This window comes from Desmodus rotundus, chromosome 9, assembly GCF_022682495.2.
Source record: "Desmodus rotundus isolate HL8 chromosome 9, HLdesRot8A.1, whole genome shotgun sequence".
Classification (NCBI taxonomy): Eukaryota; Metazoa; Chordata; class Mammalia; order Chiroptera; family Phyllostomidae; genus Desmodus; species Desmodus rotundus.
In genome coordinates, this window is record NC_071395.1 from 11,276,768 (window position 1) to 11,304,761 (window position 27,994).

The window sequence follows — 27,994 nt, forward strand, 5'->3', positions numbered from 1 at the left end:
AAATAAAAAAGCAAAGTTAAGAGGCAGCTTTAGCAGAGAAAAGAAATGTTTATTCCACCCAATGCTCATGTGAATTGTAAATTATTAAATCTCCAAGAAGGCCTGATTTATGAACAGGATAACACAGCCCCTAGCCAAAATCATTTTTAATAAAAAGCATGAAACCTCCTGAAGTTCATCTCAGATTTAATATCAAACACAGCAGCCACACATGAACACTTCCCCATATAACAGGGACACAGCACAGCACAACTGGGGGGCAGCCGTCCCCTGGGGGTCAGCCACACAAACACGTAGGGTGTTGAACCGTGGGAGGCATCGGGCTCTCAGTCTGGGGGAAACAGCCCATGGAGATGGGCCCCGGGCTGAAATGATGTTACCACAGATGGGTAGAGGCGCAAGAGACACTCACTTCTAAATATACTACAGCAGCCAATCCCCACTCTTGGCCAAAATATCCAGCTTCCTGAATGACTACTGGATTTGAGAAAGCAACACAATTGTGTTTTATGTTGATTTTTATACATAAATTTAGAATGCACCAAGTGAATGGGAACCACCACGGGAAAACAAAAGCTAGTAATGAAATAATCCAGCGTTGCCTTTCTCATTTTGTAGGAAGAATAGGAAACAGCTAAGAGATGCATAAAAAAATATGATTAAACTATTTTCTGACAAATACTTAATTCAAAGATAATAAGAATGTCAAGAAAAAGTTCTTCTTCCTTATAATACATTGCTTAGTAACTGTGAATTACCCTGTTTATAACCTATGTGGTAAAGGATTATTTCTTAGAAATATAAATTGAACTAGTTGGATACATATATAATAATTAAGTTAATTCATGTAATAAGGATCATAAATAATTTTTGTTGTTTTCCATTGATATTTCCATTAATATTTTTGGCATTTTTGTTAAGAAATATTCTGGAAAATAGGAAATCACTACAAAATGTGTTCTATTAGTAGAGTTTAGGGGTTAAAAAAAACGCCAAAAGGGGAAAAGAGTAAGCTTAATATTGGTGTCAGCTGCCTTGTAGGCTACTTTAACAAGCTACTATTTTTATGATCTGAAAGAAGAAAAAGAAGAAACCAATAACTAACCATAGTTCTCAAAAGAAATCTCTGACTAAAAAGGCTTTAGCCATACATGCAGGGTATATATTTATAAAACGCAGATTATATTACAAGATAATAAAACCAAAATAACTTAAAAACTATGAGCTTTATATTTCAAAACACTATACAGATTTGCTTCCCCCTCATGAAAAGATAAAAGTAGAAACTGCCTTCATATAAGTTATATTCAGAGTGGACTTACTTGGAGAAAAAGAGTAATAATTAATGCCACCTTCCCCCCAGATAAGTGTATCAAAACTTCTAATAATAAAAATGCACAATAACTGGCTGATATATCAATAGAAAAGATAAGTGGAGCAGAATAGATTACCTTGAAATACAACTTAAAACAAAAACTTAATATATAATATAATGACAAATGTTATCAGTTATAATGTATTATAAACTACGTAAGTAAAATATATCATAGACTAAGAGGTTATATGAGTGTTCAATAAATGCTGGGATATTGGGAAATTTGGGGGGAAATCGAGATAATATATTGAATCACACTAAAAGAAATCTATTCCAGATAAGTTAAAAAGTTGCACATAAAAAGGAATCAGGAAAAAAAAACCAGAAAATCTGAGTGAGATTTAAATGACCTAGGGATGCAGAAAGATTTATAAAATAAAAGCAATATACAGAAGTTAAAAACACATGATCATATTTAAATGTAGTTAAATTTAAATATTTAGCTTATCAAATTACTATACATAAATTCGAAGTTCTACTTTGAATTTTTCTACTAGGGTACAGAATACATTAAAAAAATTTTTTTTTTTACTTTCTATCACCCAACTGAATGGACCATTTGACCAAAACTACTAGGTGGAGATTTGTGTTCTAGCCATTGAAGAGTGGAATACACAAGCCTATCTGTTATGAGAACTAGAGAACAAAGATAATCGGGCTACCGAGTGCTTCTCGGCACCCCTGGATCCCAGGTGTGCACCAGGGAGGCTGGGCTGGGAAGGGAGGGCATTTGGCTCAGGGGCTGCTGTAGAAATCTCACCAACAGGCACAGCACGTACGCTGCCTTTGGGGGAACAGGAAACCCCAGCTCCTCCTAGTCCCAGGTTTGCATCGTAAACAGGACTGTTTGAAAAGTACCTACATATCCGAACTGAAGCTTCCTCCCACTGCCGTCCAGAGTTCAGGCTGTGCTTGGCACAGGGACAGCCAGCCCCCAGGCCCAGAGAGGGGCAGCAGCGGGTGCAATTTGCAGCTGCATTCCCCCAGCATCTGAGACTTGATCGCCTCTGCTTGGCAAGTGTTAAGGCTTATGAGGATCAAAGAGCCAAACACTACATACATTTCAAAGACATTAAACCCTTCCTCCGCCAGACTCTGGGCAGCTACAGGAGAGTGTTTTAAATCCATGACCTCCCCTTGCTATCTCTCTCACTCATTTCTTTTGTCATTTTTCTGACTCAAAACAAAGCTAATCGTGCCCTCTATATTAATTTCTCTTTTGCTTGCCTCAGGCCCGCATATAGGAAGTGAGATTTTGTCTGTCTGACAAGACCAATACAGAAAGAATAAATATTGCCCCCCAAAGAGGAATCAGAACTATTTTAAGTACAGTACATCTATAAAGACATTAGAGAAAATAAAAAGCAACTATTTCCTGATAATATTCTACCATTTCAGCGTTTCCTAATCATAAAGTTTCTGTTTTAATCTTGTAACCAATGACCTTCAATAATGGCCTAGAATAAATTACTTAATTCTGCTAGCCTAGGACCTCTTCCATTATGTGTTTGAACAGCAGCTTTAGAAAGTTGAATGCAGGCAAATGTTAATGCTTTTGCGCATTTTTTAAAAGCAGTTTTGTCCTATTCTCAAATGACATACAGGTCCCTCCTAATGATTACATTCTTCCTCCAGCTAATTTCAAGGCTACAATCTTGCCATATCCATCTCTCTTAGATTTGTATTCAACACCACCAACTGTTTGGAAAGAAGACTGAAAGGAACTGGGATTTTAACTTGTAAATGTAGACAAATCAGTCCATCTCTATGTCTTTAATTTCTTTATCTTTACAATGAAAGGGTTGGATAATTTGAGGGCTACTTCCAATTCTAACATCCCAGGCCTTTGTGTTTTATTCTCTCAAGGTCAAGTTCATTGTATTTTTAATTGTGACAGTGAATTAGACTAATAAACTAGGCCAGCCACACCAACGTGTGAATGGAGGAAAGGAAATATGTGGAGAACTATTTATACACAGGTCACATAAAACTGCAACAGTTTAAAATTTAGAGACATTGTCATATCCTTTGCTGTCTATCCCTGAGAGAATGACCATGACATTAGACTGTCAAAGAGGAAGGAGAAATGGCATCAGGAAAGGCCAAGAGGACAGACATTTTGGAGGAAGTGAGATGCAAGATGCCTACAAAAAGCATTACATGGTGGGCAGCCTCCCAGGATCAAAAATGACTGCTGATAAAATGATGGATTATAATTTTTAGTTTCTTTCTCGTTTTTTGTTACATATTATAAGCTTTCATTTTTCACTTAATATAAAATATTAATGCTCTGCCACAGACTTCATTTCACAAAGTATTTTCCATATAATGGACTCCTACTACAAAACAGTGGCCTTGGTGTTTGACCACTGAATGCTCAACTGATATTCATAGTATTGAATATTGTTAAGGCTTTGACACAGATGGCTGTCTCTGTCCCACATCTACTTTTAAGAAAGAGAGAGAATATGAGAAAAGGGAAAAATAAGAATATGGCACAGTAATAAATAGTAAGCTGGGAAAACCATCTGATTGTTAAAAGCCATGAGCTTATCTCCTTAGAAAACCAATGAAATACTGTATGTTTTTGAAAAACAACCTCCAGCGTCAGAGATTAGAAATGCCTAAATCTGAGACTGAGACCATTTCTGCTTCCCGCGGCAAGGGGTTTCAAATAAGGGTGTTTACCTTGGCGTAATGGGTTTCCACCGCAACCCACAGGCAGTGCAGGAGAGAAGAAGTAGCTTGCCCACATTCACGAATCCTGGTCGGATAGTCCCCCTTTAGATGGCAAATGAGCCAATGACGTGGCATTTGATGACACTAATAAAAACTAAATGGTCTACCATTAAATAAGTGTCTACTATAAGCAAGGTAGTGTCAGACACATCAATCTACGTATTATTTCTAATTCTCACAAAACCCCTGCAAAATAAGCAGCAGAATACCCACTTAACAGTTGGATAAAGGAATATACATTTTTTACAAGTTACTACAAAACTCACTCTCTTTCTCTTTCTCTCTCCCCCCCACCACCCTCTGGGAGGCAGCATAAAATAATAAATAAATGATGCAACTTTAACTGGATTCTCGGAAATGTGTGAGGCTTGAAACAGGTCTGTTGGAGAAAGTACCTCTCTGCATAGGCAATTCCCTCAATACATATTTCTAGAGTCTTGAGGAAAATAAACACATAATAAAAGGCTAGTATGGCCATCCTGTACCACAAAGGATGGCTGCACACCATTTCATACCTTCTGCAGGTACATACGATGGAAATAGCGAGTAGAATCCAGGATTTACCATCACACGCATCACAGACTAATCCTAAGAAGTGCATTAACATCAATATTCTTCCTCGCGCGCTCCACCTATCAAAGACCCTGTACTTAAGGCGACCCCACTGAATTAGATCCCAGAGCTTGGATCTAACCCTAGTTCTTCAGACTGAATAATTAAGTTCCCAAGCACTGGGGTGCCTGTCTGGCTCCCTTCCTCCCAAGTGTCCATTCTAACTTCTTCCCATTTCTGAAAAAACTCAAAAAACTTTAGTCCTATCTAATCTCCCAGTCCTCATGAGGTCTAGAAATCAGCCACAGAATCCCTTCTGTGTGTCTATGTTTGTAATACTTTTTCTTCCTGGGACGGATATCCTGCCTAAGTTTCTATCCCTTGGCCACACTCCCAAAATAACACCCTCTGCTCTCAAAGCAGGTACTTGTATGTCATCTACGAGAACTATAGCTCACACTCAAGTTGAAAGGAAACTCGGAACTTGGTATTCCACCGTGTCTTTTCTGTAGTGGAGAAATCAGAGGCAGTGAGGGGATAAGGAAGTAGCTACGGTCACAAAACTGAATATTTCCAGAAGCAGAATTAGAACATGGTCACTCGTTCAGAGCTCTTTTCACAACACCAGTGGGGGTCACTGTGCCTGGCAGTGCCAGCTGCCTCCCAGGCCAACTCTTGTCCTGCGCCGGTATTGCCCATTCCCCTCCCCCTCAACCTCCCCTCCCCATAGAACACAAAATCTTTAACACATCTTATTTGAAATACTTCTGAACTCTGACTTGTGATTTCTATTTGACCTTAAAATCTAACTGGGTGTCTCCTTTCTCTGACTAGAACCTGACCCCCCGCCCCAACAACATAGACCTGTGGCGTATGCTTCTGCACATTGGTTCCTAGATATTCGCAAGCCTACAAGTAGAGTCATAATATTCTAGAACTGGAAGCAAACTTGGACAACGGTCTGCCACATTTTTTCAACCAGCCATCTCTAAAGAATTCTGACTAAATGATAATCCCTCATACTTATATTTTGAGAATTCCAGTACCTAATCAAATTCCCTTTTTTCAACACTTTCTCCTAAAAGGAACTCTCTTCTCATTTAATATAATTTGCTCTTTCCATTGGCATGGAGGATAATAAATGATAGCATCCTTTTCATTAGAAACAAGGCAAGTTAATATTTTTTAAAAGAGCATGTGAAGTCCACGTTGACTTATGTCTTTTCTCTAGGCACTGCGGTGCACACCTGTGGGCTGGGACGCTGTGATCTATTTGCTAGAACTCTCTGCCACATGACTTGTCACCTGGTTTGATTCTAGCAATGGTTCAACTCTAGAAGGCAGTGAACTTCTCAATGACATTTGCTTTTATTAAAATAAACATATAGCCCTGGCTGGTGTGGCTCAGTGGATTGAGTGCCAGCCTGCAAACAGAAAGGTCACTGGTTTGATTCCCAGTCAGGGCATATGCCTGGGTTGCAGGCCAGGTCCCCAGTGGGGGGCATGGGAGAGGCACCTACACATTGATGTTTCTCTTCCTTTCCTTTTCCCTCCCTTCCTCTCTCTCTAAAAATAAATAAAATCTTTAAAAAATAAATAAATAAACATAAAAATAAGATTGAAATGTGACTTTTCAGACTACAACTCTCTTTAAACTGTATGTGCGTAACGAAAAAAAAAAAATCCACAGAACCAGCATCAGGTTCAGCTTCCTTGATCACTGCTTCATAGACACTAAAAACTTGCAACATACTCCCCACACACATCCATCCCATTGGCCAATAGCTTAGGTCCAAAACTCTTATAAAGGAGATGAAGGGCCAGCGTATCACAACATCCACACTTATTGCCATCTCGTCTTCTCCTTCTCCTCTTCTCCTTTTGCTTTAGCTAGAGCAGTCTACACATTCTTCCCTGGAACCACTAAACGGTTCCATGGCTTCGTGTACACGCTTCTCCTGTCTGAGATGCCTTCACTTCTCTATTCTACATTTCGAAGGTCTACTCTTCTTCCAACTTCCTCTTCCCTAGTAAAGTTACGTCCTTAATCAGCCATTACATCGCCTTGCACACCCATGGATCACTTCTGCTTTGCCTCCCAAAGAGACCAACTGGCACACTGGAAAGAGTATGAGCTTTGGAATCAGCCAGATAGCCATGCATCACAGCAAACACGGATTTTAACCCCAGTGTTCTCATGGACTAATTCCATGGCCATGAAAGTTATTTATTTCTATGAACTTCAACTTTCTCAACCAGCGAATGGATATAATATGTCATATTATTAAAAATAATCTGGCATGCTATCCTGTAATCTGTCTAGTACTCAGATTGAAAAATACTGTTTACAGTTTTAATAAAGGCTATGCATTTTTAAATTAAGCAAAACTTCACAAAAACCATTTGGGGATAAATTAACAACTTGTGTTCTCCTATTTTGTATCAACTCAGTAGGTTCTTTTTAGAAATAAAAATAACAATTTAAATACATGATACCAAGCACTCCGATCAAGGCCTTGGCTGTCAGAGCCCGTAAAGAAGTTTCTTGGTGAGATAGTGACTCCAGACCTAGATCACGGCAGGAAAGTCGAAATAGCTTGTCTCTTATACCTGCGCCATCGGCCAACAGTGTCAGGGTGACAGTTTGGGTGGGTTGTGGGCACATAAATTCTTGGTACAGAAGGAAAAAAATCTGCCAAGAATTCATTCTGATTATGATGTATGAGCATATTACCACCTGAGAGAGGTTAGAGATAAATAAAAAGCAGTTTTCATCATCTTCTGAACATTTAACGACCCATAATCGGAAATCTGCTGATGATGCAGAATGACTTTTCAAGCTGATTAATAGGTCCTGTGTGTAGAAAAGGCACCCACGTTCATAAAACAATTATACTAATCCTCTAATTTTTTCCAAAGCTTATAAAATATTCTTATCTTTGAGGATGTAAGTTTTGGTTGCAGATAGTGTTTTTATATTACTTGTCGAGTCATTAACATTTTGAATTTCACATATTTTATCCTCACAATCTGATGAGAACTACCGTATAGGGATTATTACCCTCTATTTAAAAGCAGTACACAAAGATTCAGAAGCAATTTAGAGGTCTATCCAAGGTCAAACAGCTAGTTAAAAGGAGACAGGATTCAAGTTTTGGTTTCCTGAACCAGTGCTACTTTCAAAGACTCAGAAAGTAAATATTTTTACAGTTCATAAAAGTGACGGAAATCCTTCTTTCCTGGAAAGTCTCGACTGCACTTGGTTCACTTTAGATGTTTACACTGGTAATAGAGTTTTTAGCACTTATCTATACAAATTCAAGAGTTGCTCATTTTCCTGAGTAGATCGATAAACCTAGTCAATGTTTGAATATGACTAGAACAAAACTATCAAATTTTTTCAGTGCATGGCAAGTGAAAATATAATGGGCTGGATGTATCTTGTCTCTGCCTATAACAAACAATGTGGGATATTATTTTGTTTTTTGTGAGAATCTTAAAACAACACTGGATCTCACTGAATGCCACACAGCAAGCCACAGACCAGAGATTACTGGTCTAAGACGTTTTCCTCCAAGTATAAAATTTATTTACGAGTCACCTATTGGGTACAGTCATTAACTTTGAAGTCCAGGCGTGGAGAAGGATAGCTGATTTGTATAAATGAGAATATGCATGAGGGGAGTTACTAAAGTATAAACTCAAAAGCAGGAGACCTACTAATGGCTGACATTACTTCTGATTGTAGAAGGTATTTCCTTGCAGGTAAGAGGATGCTAATTCTGCCCTGGCTGGTGTGGCTCAGTGGATTGAGCACCAGACTGAAAAACAAAGGTAGCTGGTTCGATTCCCAGTCGGGGCACATGCCTGGGTTGCGGCCCGGTCCCCAGTGGGGGTTGCATGAGAGGCGACCGCACACTGATGCTAATCTCCCTCTCTTTCTCCCTCCCTTCCTCTCTCTCTAAAAATAAATGAATAAAATCTTTAAAAAAAAAAAAAGAGGATGCTAACTCGGATATCTCCGGTGTGCATCACTTGCGCTCTCACTTGTGTTGTGCCTATTCCAGTCATGATATTTGGCCCACCTTACTTATGACACCCTCTCAAAATTTCCCAAAGCCTGGAATGGTCATTGAAATTAGCAGGCTGCTAATCAACACATGCGAGTGAAAATATTGGTAACCTAGTTCCAGGAAGTTATGGTCAGTTCCTCAGTTCATTTTGTATGAATTCTATCCACTCAAAGATACTATAGAGGAGATCCACGCATGTGGTGGAAAACACCATTAGACAGTATCCAAGGTCCCCTCTAATTCTGAAGCTTTTTGAGTATTTTTTGGACAATGAAAGGGAACAGAAATGTGGTAAAATAAATCAGTCCCTCCCATCGCTCCTACAGCATGAGTTCATGAGTCTACACTCAGAGTATAAACTTCAATGATATTAAAATTAAAATTTAGAAACAACTAGTATGAAAGGATGCAGAACAGTTAGAACTGACCTTCAAATTTTTATCTCAAAATGGGGTTAGAATCCTTGAAATTTAAGAAAAAAATTCTAAATGGCTTTCACAAAGCACTTGAAAGATTAATATGTGTCTTCTTTGATTATAGCCTGATAAAATATTATAATAAACCCTATAATTTCTGCACCACTTATCTGACACGTTAGCCTTACTTGAACAAACTGTTTGAGCCAAATGTATTTTCTATGCATATGTGAAGCTGAGAAATGCAAGAATTTTGATCCCAGGGTACACCAACCACATGCTCCATTAGTGAGAAATTTTTAGACTGAGCACAGGCAAGGGTGAGTGGTGAGATGACCTTGTTCTCTGAACAGAGAGTCATCTATTCTCTGGGACATGTGGCCAAACGCTGGCCTTTAGCCGGCCTCAGTAGCTCAACCAGTGTAATTATACTCCTATTGTGAAACACATTTAAAAGTGGATTTGCAAAGCTTTTTATATATGTCTCCACAAAAGAAACACACCAAATATGATCAATTTAATTCAGGTATCAATCATTCTAACCATTGAAGAGAAGCACTGCCACATGTTAAGATAATTCTAACAATGCCTTATTGTCCATAAAAAAGAGATGCCCCATTTTGCCAAAGTAATCTTTGTAAACTTGGGTATAAATTCAATTTTAAAAATCAACTTCATTAGGAGACATCATTTTTAAGAGATTCATTTGGCAATTCATTTACGCATTAATTTGACTTAATAATCTAGATTTTTCTGTACACATTTATTTATAGTGAGGCAACTTTCTTTGACAATTAGTTTGCATGCCTTAAGAACATATATTATTCATGTGTAAAAGAAACTCGGGGAGTTTTCTTAAAATGTGGATAATACTATTTTGTGATTTAAAAAATCACAAAATACCATGTTGCTATAATTTGCACATGTATAGTTGAGACCTTCTATGCTATTTTCTAGCAACTGTTAGGTTAGAAAGCTACAAAACATATACAGAGGAAGACTTGTCTCTCATAAAAAAAATGCACCCTTAAAATGCCAAAATGCAAGTTCGAAGACTTCACACCAGCCTTTGATGATCTGTCATTCATCATTACTACAGCGCATTTGGGCGAGATCTTTAAATTGTTTTGTTTTGCTGTGTTTTTGATCAGGTTAACCATTGTATGTGTCCTATAAGCAACAGACCTTACAAAAATATAATATTATTAGTGAACACCTTGACTCCAGCTTCATGTAAGTCAGTAAGGATTAAAAACACACATACTAAGCGTTTACGCAGCATCTGAACTGAATGAGAATAGTGTGACTGGGGACCGTTTATGAACCTCTGGTCCTTCACTGCCTTCAAGGTCTTGGGCACTTTTCCCAATGCAAGTTTCTCTTCTTTCAAATTATCATTGGAACAAGGTGTGATGACTTTCAGGCATCAATTAATATAAATTGGCAGCAGGCACAGTATTCATTAAACATGGCACTCTGATTATTTAAACCTTCTATTAAAGCTGATTATTCAGAGCATGTTGATAGCCTGCTCTTCAAAAATGACTGATGATATCAAGCTTACTGACTTCCTCCCAGTCCCCTATTTCCAACTCTTAGAACAGAAGGAATAAATGAAGTGAGAAGAACACTGAAACAAGACTAACAGGCAAACAGACTAATCTCAGACTCCCAAGGTCAAAGTAAAGCAATTCGTTTCTTGGCTTTCATCAACACAAGACATGATTTATCAATCTGAAACCAGGATTACAAACATTATACATCTCAATGATATGTTCTTCGCACTGTGTAACTTTTTGAACAATGATAGATTGCAGTCACCATAAAAGTAATCTCGTAGGCAAAACCTATTAGACTTGCAAATAAAAACATTTTGATTTTTAAAAACAAATATACCCATTAGCAATCATTACTACACACATTTCATTGGGGGGAGGGGGAATGACATTTTAAAATTCAGTTATTCCTTGGGATTCTATCACCACATGATCCAAGCTTTGGATTTTCATGCTCCACAAAATACTATTCTTACTTAATATATTCATTTGTGGAGCCAGTCACCATGCTATAGATAATTAGTAAATACAATATTTTTCTATTATCACAACAATTCAATGATAATTACTGTATTTTCACATAAAATGTTAAATGCCTCTCAAAGTATTGCTACATCCCTAGATCCAAAACTGCTCTTAGAGAAGGAAACATTATAAGGAAAATCATTGGAACATTTTTAAACATTATAAATGGAAACATCGGCTGAAATTTTGCCTCAAATTTTAAGATTAGTGCTTTACAAGCTTTTAGGAGTAGGTGAGACCTAGTAGAAGAAAGAAGTCATTAACTAGTACATTTTGATTCTAGTAATCTCCCAGTTTATCTCTCACTTGCTGTAGCATTTACAGAACTCTTCCATAAGTCATGCCCGTAATAGAAGTTCAGAAATTATTCCATCGAGTAACATTAGGTAATTTGAAAGGTTTGCACTGAAATTAAATTATATATAAAGAGTTGCCAACTGTAATTTCAAAACCTTATTCTACATTCTATGTATTTCAAATCCTATTTCCACGGATCGAAATTAATGAGCACTTTTTCTATCCGACCCCAGTTTTAGGAAAAATGGATTGCCAGGGGGAGGAGGATGGTAAAAGGTGTTGTACCTGCAGCTGATGATTCATTTCACCAGCTGCCAGGAGGCTGCACGTTGCCACACACCTGAACACTTGCACCCTCGACGGACTGGGAAACACATTCATCTTGGCCCGTCACAAAGGAGATGGAACTATGATTATTCTCCCTTGTAACGAAAGGTATTTTGGAGCTGTGTCTACCTACAGAATAGTACAAATTACACATCTGGCCTAGGTCCACATAATTTTACCATCTGTTCTCTGTATTCAACCATAAGTATTTCCCAAAGCATTCTTTGCATTTAAAAAAATAAGATTTATTTTTAAAAGACCTGTGCTGATTGTCAACATTGCTATTTTTAATGTTATTTTTAAAATTAATACATTAAATAAATTGCTCAAAATCCTGAATTGCTTTGGTTGATAAATACGTTGGTACAAATTTAATCATTAGCTTCCACCAAGGGGATTTTGTGTATTTCTCGTATTCTGATTTTCAGAAAATAAATGTGTTGGGTAAGTTTTACACAAACTCTCCCATGCAAAAACTAACTATCTGAATATCTAGTAGGAAAAAAAGAAATGTACCAGATGGGTCTTTCTTCAACTTAAGTTTTAACAGTTACTCATTATCTTGACCTAAAATCCAGAGATTCTTATTTAATCTCTCCTGAGAAGGGCCTTAGTTTAAGACCTTAAAATATAATATCAAATTAAAAGTATTCTGGAAATATTTAATGAAGTTTGTAGAATCATGTTTTCTAGAAAATGAAAATATTTCACCCAACATAACCAGTGATAATAATCTCAGTCTACATCAGTTTTGATACTTTTAAATTATTATAAAACTCCTACATCTTATGTTTCTCCTTTAAAATACAAGTTTATTTTCTCTATATATAAAGATTCAATGAAATCTGTGCACAAAAATAGGAGAGATCATAAAATGCATATTCAATTTTAGTACTGAAAGTTTAGAGGCTGCAACCTGGGGTGAAATAATCTTCCATATCTCTTTCAAGAAAACTGAAGAAAGAATTTGCTTAGGATACTGAAGTATAGAAAACACTCTTAAATGAGTAACATTTACATTGTTCCTAAAATAAGGATATAATAATAGTAACAATGAGCAGAGAATAAAAACTGGCAGACATTAATCTAAGTACTTTATACATATTAACTCATTTCCACAACTCAATGAGGCAGGTACTATTATTCTTATTTTTTTGAGATGAGAGAAAATTCTTTGCAATAAAAAAACTGAATTAATACACCATTGTTCTTTGGTATTTCTATATTGAAACATGGATATTATCAATGTGTAAAACTAAGGCTCTGTTAAATCCATGTTAAGTTGTATAATTAATTTTATAAAGTAGGTTGCATAAAATATAACTTTATTCTTTTATGCCTCCAGGTTATATAACTTAGTAGTGAATTAGAATATACAATAAAGTTATTGATATATAATTCATGATAAAATCAAATAAATGTTATCCACTGAACAGAATAACAATGATGATAATTACAAAGTTGATTAGCCCACACTCAATTTCTCCGTTAAATCTCTCTTTGCAACTCTGTAACCTTACATTTATTCCTCATAAATATTTCAGAGTAAATATGGCTACTTACTTTTCAGGATTCTCTACTTCTTCAGTAACAAAGTTGAGATAAAACCTAAAAAGATATAAATAAGTTACAAGCTATTAATATATTTTATGATATTTAAAAGTTTCAAATTTTAAATATTTAAAATCAACCTGAGAACTATGAAAACTTTATAAACACTTAGAGTAAGACGAAAATGTTCCACAACCAAATGCTCCCACAAATCATTTTCCTATTAAACCATATTAATGGAGTTACTTTTTAACTTTACATTTTTGTAGAACTACAACAAACTAACAGCGAAGTGCACACATCTCACTGTCTGAGGAAGAATTTTTACACATTTATACACCTATGTAACCAACAGCAAGACCAAGAGACAGAACATTCCTGTCCCTCCAGACGGCCCCCCACAGCCCTTCTCTGTGCCCGGCTCCCCAACTCTCCTGCAAAGGCCATCACTCTCTCTCACCCCATGGATGAAATGTTTCATTCCGACAGACTGATGTTGCTTGTGTAACTGTTATACAATGTTTGTTCTTTTGTGTCTGGCTTTTTTGCTGGCCTTTGTGTGAGTTTCATCCATCTGGTTCATTATTTTCCATTGTTGCTTTTCAGCCCATTAATGCAACACTGTACCGTCTACTGTTGAGGCACATTTGGATTCTTTCTAATTCATAGCAGTTATGAATATAGGTCCTATAAATATGCTTCTACCTGTCCTTCTGGGGACCGGGTGTTCATTTCTCTTGGTTATATGCTCAGAATATGATCGCTGGGTCATAGGGTAGATGAATGTCAACTGCCAACTCTTTTCTACCATGGTTTGTAGCCCCTCTCAAGTAAGGGATGAGACTATCATGTGTCAGTCACTAAGACAATGGAAGTGGAAAATATGCAGTCCCTGTCCTCAGGGAGCTCATGGTCTATGGAATTGGTGCATTAGACAGTGTGACATGCCCAGGAGACAGTGCCACAGCATACACAGGGCACCCCAGGGGGCCAGGGAGGGTGTTCTAGAAGAGGTATTGGCCGAGCCTTCAAAGCTGCCTGCCATTTACCCTGGTGAAGTGGTGTCAGCACATCTCAGAGCAGAGCACATGAGCATGGGGTGCTAAGCACAGGGTTCTGAGTAACAGCTGAGGACTCTGAAGTGTGGCCAGTGAGTGAGAACAGAATTTCAGTCCACGTGGCCTTTGGCTTCTGAGAGTCGGATTTCAGCAGTGGTGACAAGTCCATCAAAACTTGTAGGGCAATAGAAGTATGACAATAGCGTCACTCAGTTTTAGGGAACCAGCTTTCTAAATATAAAGAGAGGGCAGGCAGGAACAGAAAATGGGATGAAAGATACATTCTCAATTTGCACTTCTCCCTTTCAATTCACTGTTTTCCAGTATGCAGCCCATCAAATCACCTCAAGTCACAGGCTCTGAGGTTGCTGTTTTTCTTTCTTGTATATTTAGGCAGCTAATTTTAGGCACACCGTGAGTCATTACACCATTAGTTGATAACTAAGAGAAGAACTTTCTGAACACTTCCCTGGGTCTCTTACATGATGAGAAGCATTCTGGGCACACCACATTACACTGTCAAGCTCTGTAGGGCCACAAATATTAGCCCTAAAGTTACAGTCCTAGAGAAATTCAGGTTCGCTTTGTGACCTACTTTTCCTCTTCAGGAATGTCTAGTGCCTTGCATCCTTGACTTCTTTTCCAACCTAAAGCGGCTGCCGGAGACCCTTCAAAGCACTGTAGCTCTCTCTCAGGGTTCCAAGAAAAAGGACTGAAGCAGACGCCATACTCAAATGTGCATGCTTAGATCCCTGGATTGTGAGGGAGGGAAAACTAAGGACTCACAATGGGGAAGCCTAAACGTATAAAGACCAAGGCCTTTCTACTTCCTCATTTCATAGGCTTAGGAAATTTCCACAAAAAAAAAAAAAAAAAAAAAAAGACATTTTCAGTATACTATTCTGTTCTCTTAGTGTTCCATAGAAGGTAAAATACCAATTATATAGGTTCACAAAAGCATAGATCTGTAGGTCCAAATTCTCCACAATCTAAAACCAAATAAATGGCCAGAATGTTAGCACATCAGCCTGTAATATACTTAAGCTTTCGTGTGACTTAGAACAACGATGAGAAAACCTGTCATATTCCATCTCCATAAAAAAAGAACTCATCTGAATTAACAAGTAGGCAGTTGATGTCCATGGTTGTTCCAAAAAGACAACAGACCCAAAAAGGAGTCGCTTATGCTAAGCCTCATGTCCCCAGACTGAGACTTAATTATAGTTTCAGCTCTCCCCGAAATGGAATCTGAAACCTCTCAATCAGGAATCCTCCGACAAGAACTGGTTAGGTCACCTGCCTGATGGACAGAAAAGTAAACTTGCAATCACTAATCTGCTTTTTTAGCCAGTATAATAACTTCCTGTTCCCACTTTCTTCAGCCTATGAAGGTCTTTCATTCTATCCCTCTCCTTGGAGTTCTTTTCTGTCTGCTAGATGGGATGCTGCCCGATTGGAATTGATATTTTACTCAAATAAACTCTTAAAATGGTTAATTTTATCAATTTATCTTTTAACAAGGTTAAAAGGTCAAATATTTTAAAGATGTGTTTTAAGTAGAAATGTAAATAGCTGAAAAAATAGTAGTGATAAAATTGATTTTAAAAATTAGCAGCTAAAAATATTTTCTTTTTTTTTTTCCAGATAGGGGGTAGTAAGGTTTTTTTTTTTCAAAGATATTTTCTAATGACCGGAGTATAGGTTTCTAGAAATTGAGCTTGTAGTTATACCAGGAAGGCAAGCAGCAATCAATACTTATATCTAGAATATGCACTCCGAGGGACTTGATGTGTTTGTTGTAAGCCTGAGGCAAGGGGAAGTACCCAAAGAAAATGCGAAAAGCAAAACAAACAAACAAACAAAGGCACGCAAACTAAAAAATATTTCCAGGCTTCTCATGTCAAAAATAAGCAGTTCCTTCTTAACACTTGTTTTAGAAACATTTTCTAACAATGTTAAGCAAGAAAGGACATATATATGAAAAAAGAACACAATTCAAATATTTGCCATAGCACCAGAGACTAGAGAAGAGGAAAAGGCTTGGGGCAGGTGGGGGTGAGAAGGAGAAAGCTGCTTATTTTGTTCCAAACATGCCCGTCCCGTGGGAAATACACCTTTATGCTGTCCTCGCCCCCGGCAATGAATCCGGAGCATCCACTTTGCTTCACAGCTCCTGGAACCTCCAGGGGATGCTCACAGGACCTACTGTTCGGCTTTGCCATGACTGTATACACGAGGCGCTGACAATGCATTCCAGTACCCGACTGTGTGAATTATTTTAAACAGAAGCTTATTCTTTAGATGAGATTTGATACAATGGTACAAAATAATCCCAGCAGGTGCCTTAGAAAGACCAAATCCACTGAGGATGGAGTTTAAAAGGAAGAAAAAAAGACACTGAAAACCTATTTCCTATCACACAGTTTTTTAAAAAAAATTCCCGCCCACCAGTATTTAGCTTTGGCTCAGGTATGGATCTGAAATTGGTGGAGCTCCCCTGGGCCACAAAGGGAATGGGCAGATATATTTCTCTGCATACAGACATTGGCAAGAATATAAAACTTGTTCTGACCCTACTCTGTGACCTGGTGGGTTGATGATTCCTTTCCCCCAACCATGTTTCTGGGAAGGGGTTTTTATTATTCTAAAAAGGTTCTGCACTCCTCACAGCCAAAATCTCGCTGTATTCACATCCAGGGTTTGGCAGAGCCTCGCTCCTCTGCAACCCTGCGGGAGGTGACTGGGGCGGAAGCAGGGGCCCAGCAAGACCTCTAGGACAGCCAGTGTCTTGGCTGTGACTGGCCCTGCGGTGGTTCGGTTCTGACTGCAGTGGCTTCTCCAGCCTGCTTCTGCTCCTCCCCTGCTTTTCTCTTCATCGAGCGCTGTCACAGCGGCAGCAGAGGGAGCGCAGGCTCATTGGCCCTGCCCCAGTTCCAATTCCACAGCCCCATCCCCTGAGTTTATCATGGCAGTCATTGGGAGGTCAGAGAGGCTGGATCACACTTGCAAAGGGACTGAGCCCCCAGCTCCCTGGGAGCTCTTTAGCCTCCCTCTTGTTCCATTAATATCCAGATAGGAACTTTTCCTCGGGAACCCCAAGCCAACGGATCATCTCTTGCAAACACAGCTTCATTTTTCTAACACCGATGGCCATGGATTAACAACCAGGCCACTGCTACCTATCCAGGAAGCAGCACTCAGGTAGCACAACAACCTGGTATCAAAATCGAGTTACCTGACTGTCTCCTGCATAAGCCACTCGTGCCAGCTAACACTTCACTCAAAATCCTGGCCTTAGTTTCCAGGATTATGATTGAATCCTAAGAATATAAGAAAACCAACCGTTTCCTGTTCTTTAAAATAGGAGTAGACATGAGGATTGCATGGGTAAACGTGTAAATAAATGTTCATATAAACCCCATTTACGCTGGAAAGAGCATTGAGATAAATTTGGGGGCCCAACAGGGAGCTTACTCATCCCCCAAACCAAGACAACTCTGGGCTCTATATTATTTCCTTGCTGCCCATTCACTTTGTTTCTTGGCTTCCTTTTTCCTTATTCTTTCCTCAGGAAAAGCTTCCTGTCTCCCATCCCGTTGTGCAGCTCTGCGGACGCGTGAGAACAGAGACTGCCCACCTCCTGAAGTGTTAACTCGAGGTTGTTTGTACCACCGACATTCTCTCTTTAAGTCATTTTAACAAGGGTAGCATTTGGAGTTCAATATCAATAAAACCAAATAGTAAGGTAATCAGATAATTCAAAATGAAAAGAGTCTTTATCCGTAAAGAAATCTATCAGCCCGCAAAAGCCTACAGACGTGGCGATTCGCTCCACATAAAGCCGGCGACCTGAATATTCAGTAGCTGGCGCTGGGGGAGTGAGTGAGGTAGGACACTTTAATAGTCCGTGGGAACAGATGCATGGTACTCAAAAGCAAAAGAAACTTCATTCAACAGAATGAATCAAGTCTCCCTGGTGACAATCTCCACATTCCACATTCCTGATTGAATACTGCCCGGCTCCCAACCCTTGGCTCTAGCTGAAAGCTTCTGCCACCTCCCTGCTTCGCTCCGGTATCTCCCGCTGACCTTCCCAGCAGCTTGGCAGATGCCCCAGGGCTCCCGAGTCCTGGTCCAGGCTGGACAGTCACAGAGGAGTTGATTCTGCGGCTAACCCTGTGATCACAACTCCCTTCTTTTCTCTGTCCAGCAGCACATTGTGCTTTGGGCAACGATTTTAAAAGGCTTCAAAATACTGAGGGATTCAAGACTAATGCTTACACACAATGGCTATAAAACAGTCCGGTAATGTACAAATATTTTATGTTAGACTCCTTAGAGCTACAATTTTCTAACAACCTTCAACAATTTTGATATTTAAATAATACTTTTATACCTAGCAGGCTTTGTAGCTAAAGTCACTTCAATTAAATCTTAACGAGAACAGTGATTTTCCACCGGTGCGCCCCAAGAATTGCTAAAACACGCATTACCTGCTCACGCAGTCACGGGCACTGGCCCCTGTTTGCCTTTGATCGTCAAGGAAAAATACGACAACAGCCAACACGATAGTTATCCAGTGCGAACCAATCGAAATCGTATCTGTTTTTTGTCAGATCGGCAAAAAATATGTACTTTGCTGTGCCACAGAATTTTGGTAATTAGTTTATGTGTGTCGAAAAATAAAAAGAGTGAAAATCACTGTACTAGATCAATAAAATTTAATTAGGGAAATCCCACTCCTCCCACGATTACTGTTAGTTAAATTTCCAAACAGAGCAAGGCATGAATACAGAGCCCTAAGGCCCCAACCAGAATGGTATCACAGCTGGACACGCCTCGAAGGCAGCGGACCCCCACGGTGTCGAGATTTTAACGAACTCTGCTGTGTGTATTTTGTTTTCCAATGTTGAGTACATTGTAAGGAATCGGTAAGGTCCTTTAAAATGTAACAGATTATCTAGTACAGCTGATTTCATTATCTTGGTTTCTCCTTTCCTGCCTTGAGAGCACCATTTCACCTCCTGGGGACATCTTACTTATTTCCGTACCTGAATTCTTTCTTTCTCAAGGAAAGGTGGAGAACAATCAATCCCTACTCGTAAACACCCTTGAAGTTTTAGCCAAAAGGCCTTTTGACAAGCCAAGGAGCGATCTTTAATATCTCATAGCACTCTTATGTCCTCACTGATCCACACTTAGAAGTGATTTTTACTGGTTCTTAAGACTCAACATTCGTTTGTTTATAACATTAGGCTAAATCCAGTGCCGCTCGCCTTGACTGGAAACCTCAGTCACGTTTGCGCTGTTACCTGCACAGGACCTGGCCGGGTACGGGGAGCCACACCATCTCTTTCACTTGGAGTAAAGGAAATCACACAGGGCTATGACCGTTCACATTTGCCTAGCACTTTGCCTGGCAGTAAATGAAAGTACTCGGAGTTAATGGACTGGACTAAGAGATAACAACTTACCAGCCAGCATAGGCATACATTCCGTAATAAAAAGCCAGTGGCAGGCCCATAATGCTAGCATCTCTTCCTGAAAAGGCATCTTTAAAGTGCTGTGTTTGCCCTGCAATGAGAAGACAAAAGATTTGGAGAGTTTTCAAAGAAGTGGATATTATTCATTCTTCAACCACAAGCACAGGGGAAGGGGCAAGCCAGGGCGGGAGCGGTGGATAGAAGCCACTGTTTCAGGTCTAGATTTCTTACCCTCTGCCCATTGCCATTGTTATCTTTTAATACTTGACCCGTTCTAGAGATGGAGTCCCAAAAGTATATTGGCCACCACTCACACTACTTCACACTTCTCCTTTAATAAAATTACAGCAAAGAGGAAAATGGCATTTTTTAAAAAATCCCCATTTGGGCGTGGCCCTATTCTTGACAGAGCTCAACCATGAATGACGACTAAGGATCCTTGGTAACCCTACTTTAATAGGTGTATGATAGAATTCTGTCCAATGAGGATAATCTGGCAGAATGCTTGGCAAGAAGTATCCACAGGTCCGTGCTCAAGGAGAAGGTGGCAAGAGAGCCCAGAATCGCCTTCTCACATCATTTAACCTTCTGCTTTTCCCTTGTAGTTCATTAGACACCAATAGGAGGGGTTGGCAAACCTTGCACCTAAATCTGCTCCACGTCGCCCACCCCCCAGCTTCTTTGGTAAAGGAGTTTTATTGGAGTGCAGCCTGGCCCACTACTTTGGGTGTTGTGATTGACACGGTCAGTCTGCGGCTGGTGTCCCCCTGAAACAGTAGCGTAGGTTAGTTGTGACAGAGGCCATTGGCCCTGCACAGAGAAAGTCTGTGAATGCTGTTCTAGAAAATGGCTTGGCCCCTTCCAGAAACACTAAAAAGGAAATCTACTGAACTCTAAAACAGACACATTGTAAATACATTTTGCATTGACGTGTGCCTTGAACACTTTCAACGATCATGTTTTTCTCTACTTTATGAATCATGATGGGCCCCTTTCTTGTATATCTTTTGGATAATTACCAAAAAACAAAAATTTCAGATTTAGTCAGCCAGTATTTGAAACTAAGCGTATAAAAGTTTCTTTCCCGAAGAAAACAGCCAATGGGATTACCCAACTAGGAACTGTGTCATTGCTTCAACACTGGTCTTCACACAAGTAAAGTGCAGGAGGTGGCGGACGTGCGAGACCTTCTCTCTCCACTCAAACCTCGGTTGCCCAGCAACGACATACATGTCAATATAACGTGTGTGAGTTTGGAGACCAAAAGTAGCGGATGTTGAGTTATATGCTAAATGATTCTTCCCTCGAAGCATCCAATTCCCTAATGTAGCTCAATTTTTTAAATTATACAGCGAATTCGGAAACGGCTGTATCACTAAAACATCTCTACGTCCTCGTAAAAGGGAACTAAAGACGCTGGAACTCAGATAAAAACATCTGGTGTATGTTTTTATGGTGATCTGGGCTCTACTTGACCTAAAGAGGCAATATTCCTAATTGTGCAGCACTGAATAATCAATCAGAGAAACCAAACTTTATAAAGATCAGGTCCCAAAGCACATATCCTGAAAGGTGCCGTTTTGAGATGGTGACAGAAGAGAGGCATTTCTGAACTTGAGGGATATTTTGGCTGCGTAACAGAAGTCAGGGGAAGCTGGTCGAGGCACTCAAAGGAAAGTTTCACAAACCCTCGTCAGTAAACACAGAGCACAGAACTACTTTTAGGGCTGAGATCTGATTAGAGTGGAAATAAATGCACAATCTATGCCAGTAAAAATGGCTTTCTTCCTTGCGTTTCGAATTAATATGAGAAATACGTGATTGAGTTAGAGATCCAAAAAATCACCATTTTATAGTAACAGAGTAAAAGTACCTGCTAAGAATGCTCTCCAAAATGTTAAAACCAACTGTAAGTGTGGTAATACTCTCAAGGCATTTCTCAGATTAGATCTATGAGGAAGCCTGGTCACACCAAGCACTGACATCATAAGGTTTATTTAAAAGATCATTCTAGTGTAAAGTGCGGAAAAAGATCCAAAAGACATGTCCTGACTTCCGCTCTCAAGGAACTTGCAGTACAGTAACACTTGGGCAACTTCCTCTCACTTCACACACATATGTAAGTAAGTGGTTAAAAACTGACTCCAGGCTTACAGTCCACCAAAGAGATAAAGAAAGAAATTGCCTTAGTTGTCAAGGGTGATACATCGTCGTCTGGAACCTAAACAAGAACTCAAGGAGGGTCAACGACCCAGAGTTTCTGCACTTTCCCAAAACGGAGGACACTCCGCACAGGAAACATAAGAGTTAGCCCAGAAAAAGAAAGCACTCGCAAAACAGATCATTTTGCCTACATTTCTCACGGATCAGATAAAATATGAACAGACTGGCTCTGTGGAGGCCCCATGAATGAGAGCCAGCTCATGGCCTCTCTTCACTGTGTTTATTCTGAGTTGGCCACGGTTGCTAGATCTGATGAAAACATTTGGCTGGGAGAACTCTAAGATCTCCCATTGGGCTTATTAAATGGACAACAGCAACTCCCTTTCCTCAGCTACGGGGGGATGGCTCTTTCCTCCCCCCGCAGGGAGGTTTGAACCAAGGTTCGAACCAAGGATGGTTCGTCCTTGTTTAATCTCTACCATTTTGTGGAATGCTGGCATTTCCTTTTGCCCTGTGTAATTCGTCTGCAACTTCACTAAATTTCTCAAAAAATTCCTTGCTTGGAACTGACAACGTCCATGTAAACATTAAGTGTCTAACATGCCCAAGTCATGCCTCCTTTACTCCTTCACAGTTGCATCTCACTGTCCTATTTATTTCCTGCTATCATGCCCCTTGCTAATTAAATAATTCACCTGGACCTGCTTCTTTTCCAACAGTTTCCACTGAATCCGAGCAACTGCATGTGCTGCCTTCCCGAAAACCACCGAAATTCTAAGTGACGTCACCCCCTCTACCATCTCATTTTTCCTACTGAAAAGTCAACTCTATTAAGTAAGTCCTCCCAGAAAATGGTAGAAATGCAGAGTTTACATTAAAATTCTGTCACAATAAAAATGAAGTCTTCACAATGATTTTTGTCATAGAATATTTGGGTTTTGGGGAATGCTATGCCCCTATCTGACTCCTCCCCCAACCAGATTCCATTCTCAAGGTAAAAGGAATCATAACCATAATGGGAAAGAGCTGTTGGTCATCTTTCACTATTTTCCAGATATCTTTAATCTTCATTTCTATCACTGAACCATTTTAAAGTAAAAACAAGAAGACATATGTATCAGTAGTTTACCAGCAGGGTTTTTTTTCACTTTGAGTTTTCTCTTCAAACAGTTTACACCGAGACAGAATTCACTGAGGCTGTATTTTGTTGCCTGGCCCAGTCTCAATGCTCCTGTTGCCATTTAGCTCCAAATGCCAGCTCATCCTCAGCACAGCAGCCTTTCGGGTCCATTAGATGACAGTACGGAGTCTAAGTCCTACAAGCAGGGGCTAATTAAGGGATGCTGCCAGCACAAGCGGAAAGCACATGATGGAAGAGACCAAAAGCAGACACATGCTTTAAAAAGCATTTATGTTTTGGTCCATACCTTTGATTAGCTGCATAACTCCAGGGACTATAATGATCAGAATCGCTATGAGCTTGCAAAAGGTTAGGAAGATCTGAATCCGGGCGCTCCAGCTGACACTCGTGCTATTGAGGACCATCACAACAGCTGGGAAAAAAAATAAACAACACACAGATGAAGTTACAAAGGGAGAATCCTCATTGGCATGAAGACGTCATAGGTCCCGACCACTCTAAGAGCCATCCACGAACCAGGGGTCCTGGCGTGACCTGGAAGCATTTTGGAAAAGCAGAAACTCAGGCACCGCCCAGACTTAAGAAGTATGACTCTGCATTTCAACAAGAACTCTAGGTGATTTTTATGCACATTAAAGTTTGAAAAGTGCTTAGATTAAAGCCTCCGGACAGTGAGAAGTCATCTCTTTTCTGACATACGAGTGAACACATATCGCACTGCCTTAATGATTATGGAAAAACGTCTTCTAAACAAACCCTGAAGCCCTCACAGCACACAGTCAGATGGCTGGCTGTGACTTCAGCAGGAGATGGCAGCCGTGGCCCCTCCCTCCGGGATTGTAAGTGTGCACAGTCCCCTCCCGGTGTGAGTTACACTCAGGAAGCAGCAAGATGTCAAGAACTTGGCTGGGACCTTATTCTTTGCTCACAAGACTAGCCTTCGCCAGCACCTTTGGTCTTCCTCTCCACTTTCCAACTAGCATGTCAACGAGCGCCTTTCAGCCTGCCCTAAATGAAGAGGTTTCCGAGACATGTTTTGGAAAAAAAAACCATTAAGTGATGTCCATGTAACATTAAACACTTAACATGCCCAAGTTATGCATGGCCGTGGATAACTTGGGGAAAACAAAACATTACGTGATGGGTCCAGAAGAGTGCGCAGGCTGGGACGAACAGTGCGTCTGAAGCCAGCAGGATTTCCCTGTCTGAAGGACGCTGTCTGCAGTTTCCCAGGCAGCACTGGGCCACGTCGTCCCTGGAGCCTGGCCGTGGGCCATGGGAAATGCCAGGACGGAACAAGCAGCACTCTGCTCTGTATTGCTGGTACCCAGCTTCAGGCCTGGCCCAGGAGGAGAGTCAACACAGTTTTGTTGAATGAATGAATGAGCGGGATACTCAGTGTTAAAAAAAGCACTACCTTCGGCCAAAAAGACATGAAATGAATGGTGATACTTCAAGAGGCTGCCTCCTATGCTCCGCTGGAGTGACTGAGGCTATTCTAGACATCGGAGTTCAACTTTAGGCTCTTTACAAAACCTTATGCTTAGGGTTACTCCCATCCTTCCCCCCGCCTAAAAAGCTAATCCATACCTAATATTCACAGTTATTATCTATAAGCTTTATTTTTAAAATGTATATTCCCCCTTCTCCAGGGATAAAATCAAAACACAGAACTGTTATATTTCAAATGGCAAAAGGAAGTTTTTCTTATGCACAGCAATAAGCTGACATCATACTTTCCATGGTTTGACATAATCATTAACTCATTTCAGAATTTAAGATTCGGTACAAACGTTATTAATAACCTAAAGGAAGGATGACTAAGGTACATCTTTTTAATGGTTTACTATGCAGCCATCAAAATCATGACACAGGAAAATAGTTACCACGTGAAAGAGCATTCACGATACAATACTGACCAGTACAGCAAGTGACAGAGACACTCACAAGACAGAAAGAAAATTGTAAAAGTCTAAAAATTATTTACCAAAGCATTAACAGAAGGTATCTATAGAAAATTAAAACTCATTGTCACCGGGGGCCACATCAGCCTCACAGTGCCTTCAAAGGGCCAAATGTAACTTTAGGACTGTATAAATGTAACTACTCCTTAACTAGGGGCAAGGAGCTCGGTGCTGCCGCAGGGTAGACACAAGGTGCAGGGCCGGATACAACAAGGTGGAGGGCCGGACCTGGCCCACGGGCCTTGTGTTTGCCCCCTGTGATATACATGATAGAACATTAAACAATTTTTCATTTTTCCTATTTGCTTTTCTGCATTATTTTTACAATTTTATTTATAATAAACATGTAGCATTTTAAGCACAAAATTATGAAACAATTTTTATTTTTCTAAAAATTTGAAGATGGAAAAAAACAGGTGCTCCATAGACCCCACACAAAGAGAACTCGGGAAGAAAGGCTTCAAAGCAGTAAGAATGACAATGACCAGAAAGGCAGGGGCCCTGAATAAGCTACTTGGGAGGTTAAGGAGACATTTTTATCTACACCTGAAGCTGAAACATGAAGAAACAGACAGGCCATTCTGAGTAATGCAGGGCATTATTTCACCAAAGACAGAATTAAAAATCTAATTATTTTTTCCCAGTATAAAGCACTTATATATCGAAAAAAATACAGTGCAACCTTGCCTCATCTTCATCATCCAGTGACTCCTTTCCTGTCTCTATGCAAAGGACTCTGGGGTAAATAAGTCATCATAGGAAGAAAATTATTTTTTCAGTTAAGGAGACTCAGCATTGACTGAAAGAAATCCAACTCATGTTCCTACCGCCAACAAAAGACCACTGTTTTCTTTTGAACAGGGCTCCTAAAACCAAACACACTCTCTTTCTGAAAGTACTTCACACTAGACGAGAACTGTTGCATAGAGAGGAAGGGAGAAAAAGGAGGAAAAGGAGAAAGAGGAAAAGAAAAAGGAAGGGAGGGAGGAAGGAAGGAAGGGAGGGAGAGAGGAAGGGAGGGAGGGGAAAGAGAAAGAGGCATTCTTATTTTGGGAACCTCTAACTATATTTAAGAGGAGGAAAGAGGGTTTGTTACTTTCACAAAGAGTGTGAGTACTTAGCGCCTACTGAAAAAGAGAAAAGGTATTCGGGATTTTCTGTTATATTTTGTTATGTCTTCCTAGAAAAATGATAGACAAAACTAAGCAAATGTTACAAATCGATCATCTCACCTTGCTTTGCTCTCAGACAGCTACAACAAAAATTCTGGTGAACACTGACCTCTCTCAAAGGCTTCTCAGGACTCTGCTTTATCTGAACAATCATGTGGCACACTCATCATGTGCCACACAGAATTCCAGATGAGGTGCACCTCTGAGGTCCTGAAGGGCACAGCTTAACAAGTAACAGGCACCGGTGCAGAGGCACCGCAAAGGTCCTCACGAGGCTGGAACCCCTGTGGCGTCATGTGTCTTCACAGAGAAATTTAAGTCTATGGATGTTGCTTACCCTACAATACTGAAAAGGGATTTGGGACTCACTAAATGCAAGAGTTTTCTGAGTCTCTGAAACAAATAATATCCACTTTGTTTTTTACACACTGTCTACCCATAATGTAATAATTTAAAAAATTTGAGCAAGCTCTCTAGTCCTAATGTTACTTTCTTTGAATAATATCGCTAATTTCACACAGTAGGAACTTTTTACATCAATCTGGGGTGATAATGTTGATGACGATGACACCACAACAGTGATGACTTTTGTTTTGCTTATCTGAAATGTTACCAAAATGAAAATACAGGAACACAGAGTTTTTGTCATTTCTTTATGATGCAGTTTCCTAAAAAATGAAATGCATCCAGGAAAGCCATATGTACAGGTCCTGGAGACAAGAAATATATATCTGAAGGGAGCTGCATCTGAAGGGGACGTTCAGGGGCCTGTTAAGGACTGACTCTGTGATTTAAGGAGTGGCAAGTATGTCCTCCTGCAATTCTGTAATTCGAGTCTGTTTCTGCTCTTGCAGAGTGAGATAACTGAGCCTGGATATGTTGGGTTTTCTCCCAGGTTCAGGTTCTCCCTTGGCTTCTGACTTCTGATGGCTTTGTGCTATGCTGAATGCCTACGGATGCTACCTGGTCGAGCCAGCGTGGGTTGTTTCACTGTTTTTGCTAACAGCTGCCTGGGCTGCCTTTATCTCCTCCTTAGTATTTATTTTCTGGATGCATCGATTTCAGAGAAGATGTGTAGCAATAAAAAGAGAGTCTATACTTAAGATCTCACTATTGGGAATAAAAATTGAAAGCATTAAGTGAATGTGTAACTGCAAAGAAACTTCATTTCTTTAATACGACCTTTTATTCTCTCTTTCCTTTGAATCAAACAGGCCTCACCCAGCATCTAGACTCACCTGCCTCCCTCTCCCCCTGCACAGCCACCCCTTTCATCCCTAAGCCCTCAGGACAGTGCGGCTCTGGTCAGCACCAAATAATCTTTGAGACTGCTGACCCCAGAGACAGAGTTTTGGTCAAACTAGAGATAACTTCTAGGCCTCAGCTGTGTTCCAGCTCCAGGCCCAGAAAAGCAGCAAAACCAGATGAGACCATGCCATGGCTGACATCGGGCCCAGCTGCACTGACCAACGACCCCCGACCCTGGTGCTGACCCATCAGCAGAAACAATGACACTGACCATGACCCTCACTCCCTGGGTCACCATGGTTAACGATCTTTCCCCTGTAAAACCCATCCCCCGGAAGCCACCAGGGAGCCCGG

General features: G+C 40.0%; 1 protein-coding gene across 1 annotated transcript in view; it reads right to left on the reverse strand.

The window, feature by feature from the left end:
* The window catches only part of SLC7A11 (solute carrier family 7 member 11), a 71,629-nt gene that overhangs the window by 31,208 nt on the left and 12,427 nt on the right, over positions 1-27,994 (reverse strand). The window contains exons 4-6 of the mRNA XM_024568779.4: positions 23,543-23,668; positions 19,944-20,043; positions 13,424-13,468 (exon numbers count right to left, since the gene is read on the reverse strand). Coding sequence (XP_024424547.1) covers positions 13,424-13,468; positions 19,944-20,043; positions 23,543-23,668 — 271 coding nt within the window. The remainder of the gene's footprint in view (positions 1-13,423; positions 13,469-19,943; positions 20,044-23,542; positions 23,669-27,994) is intronic.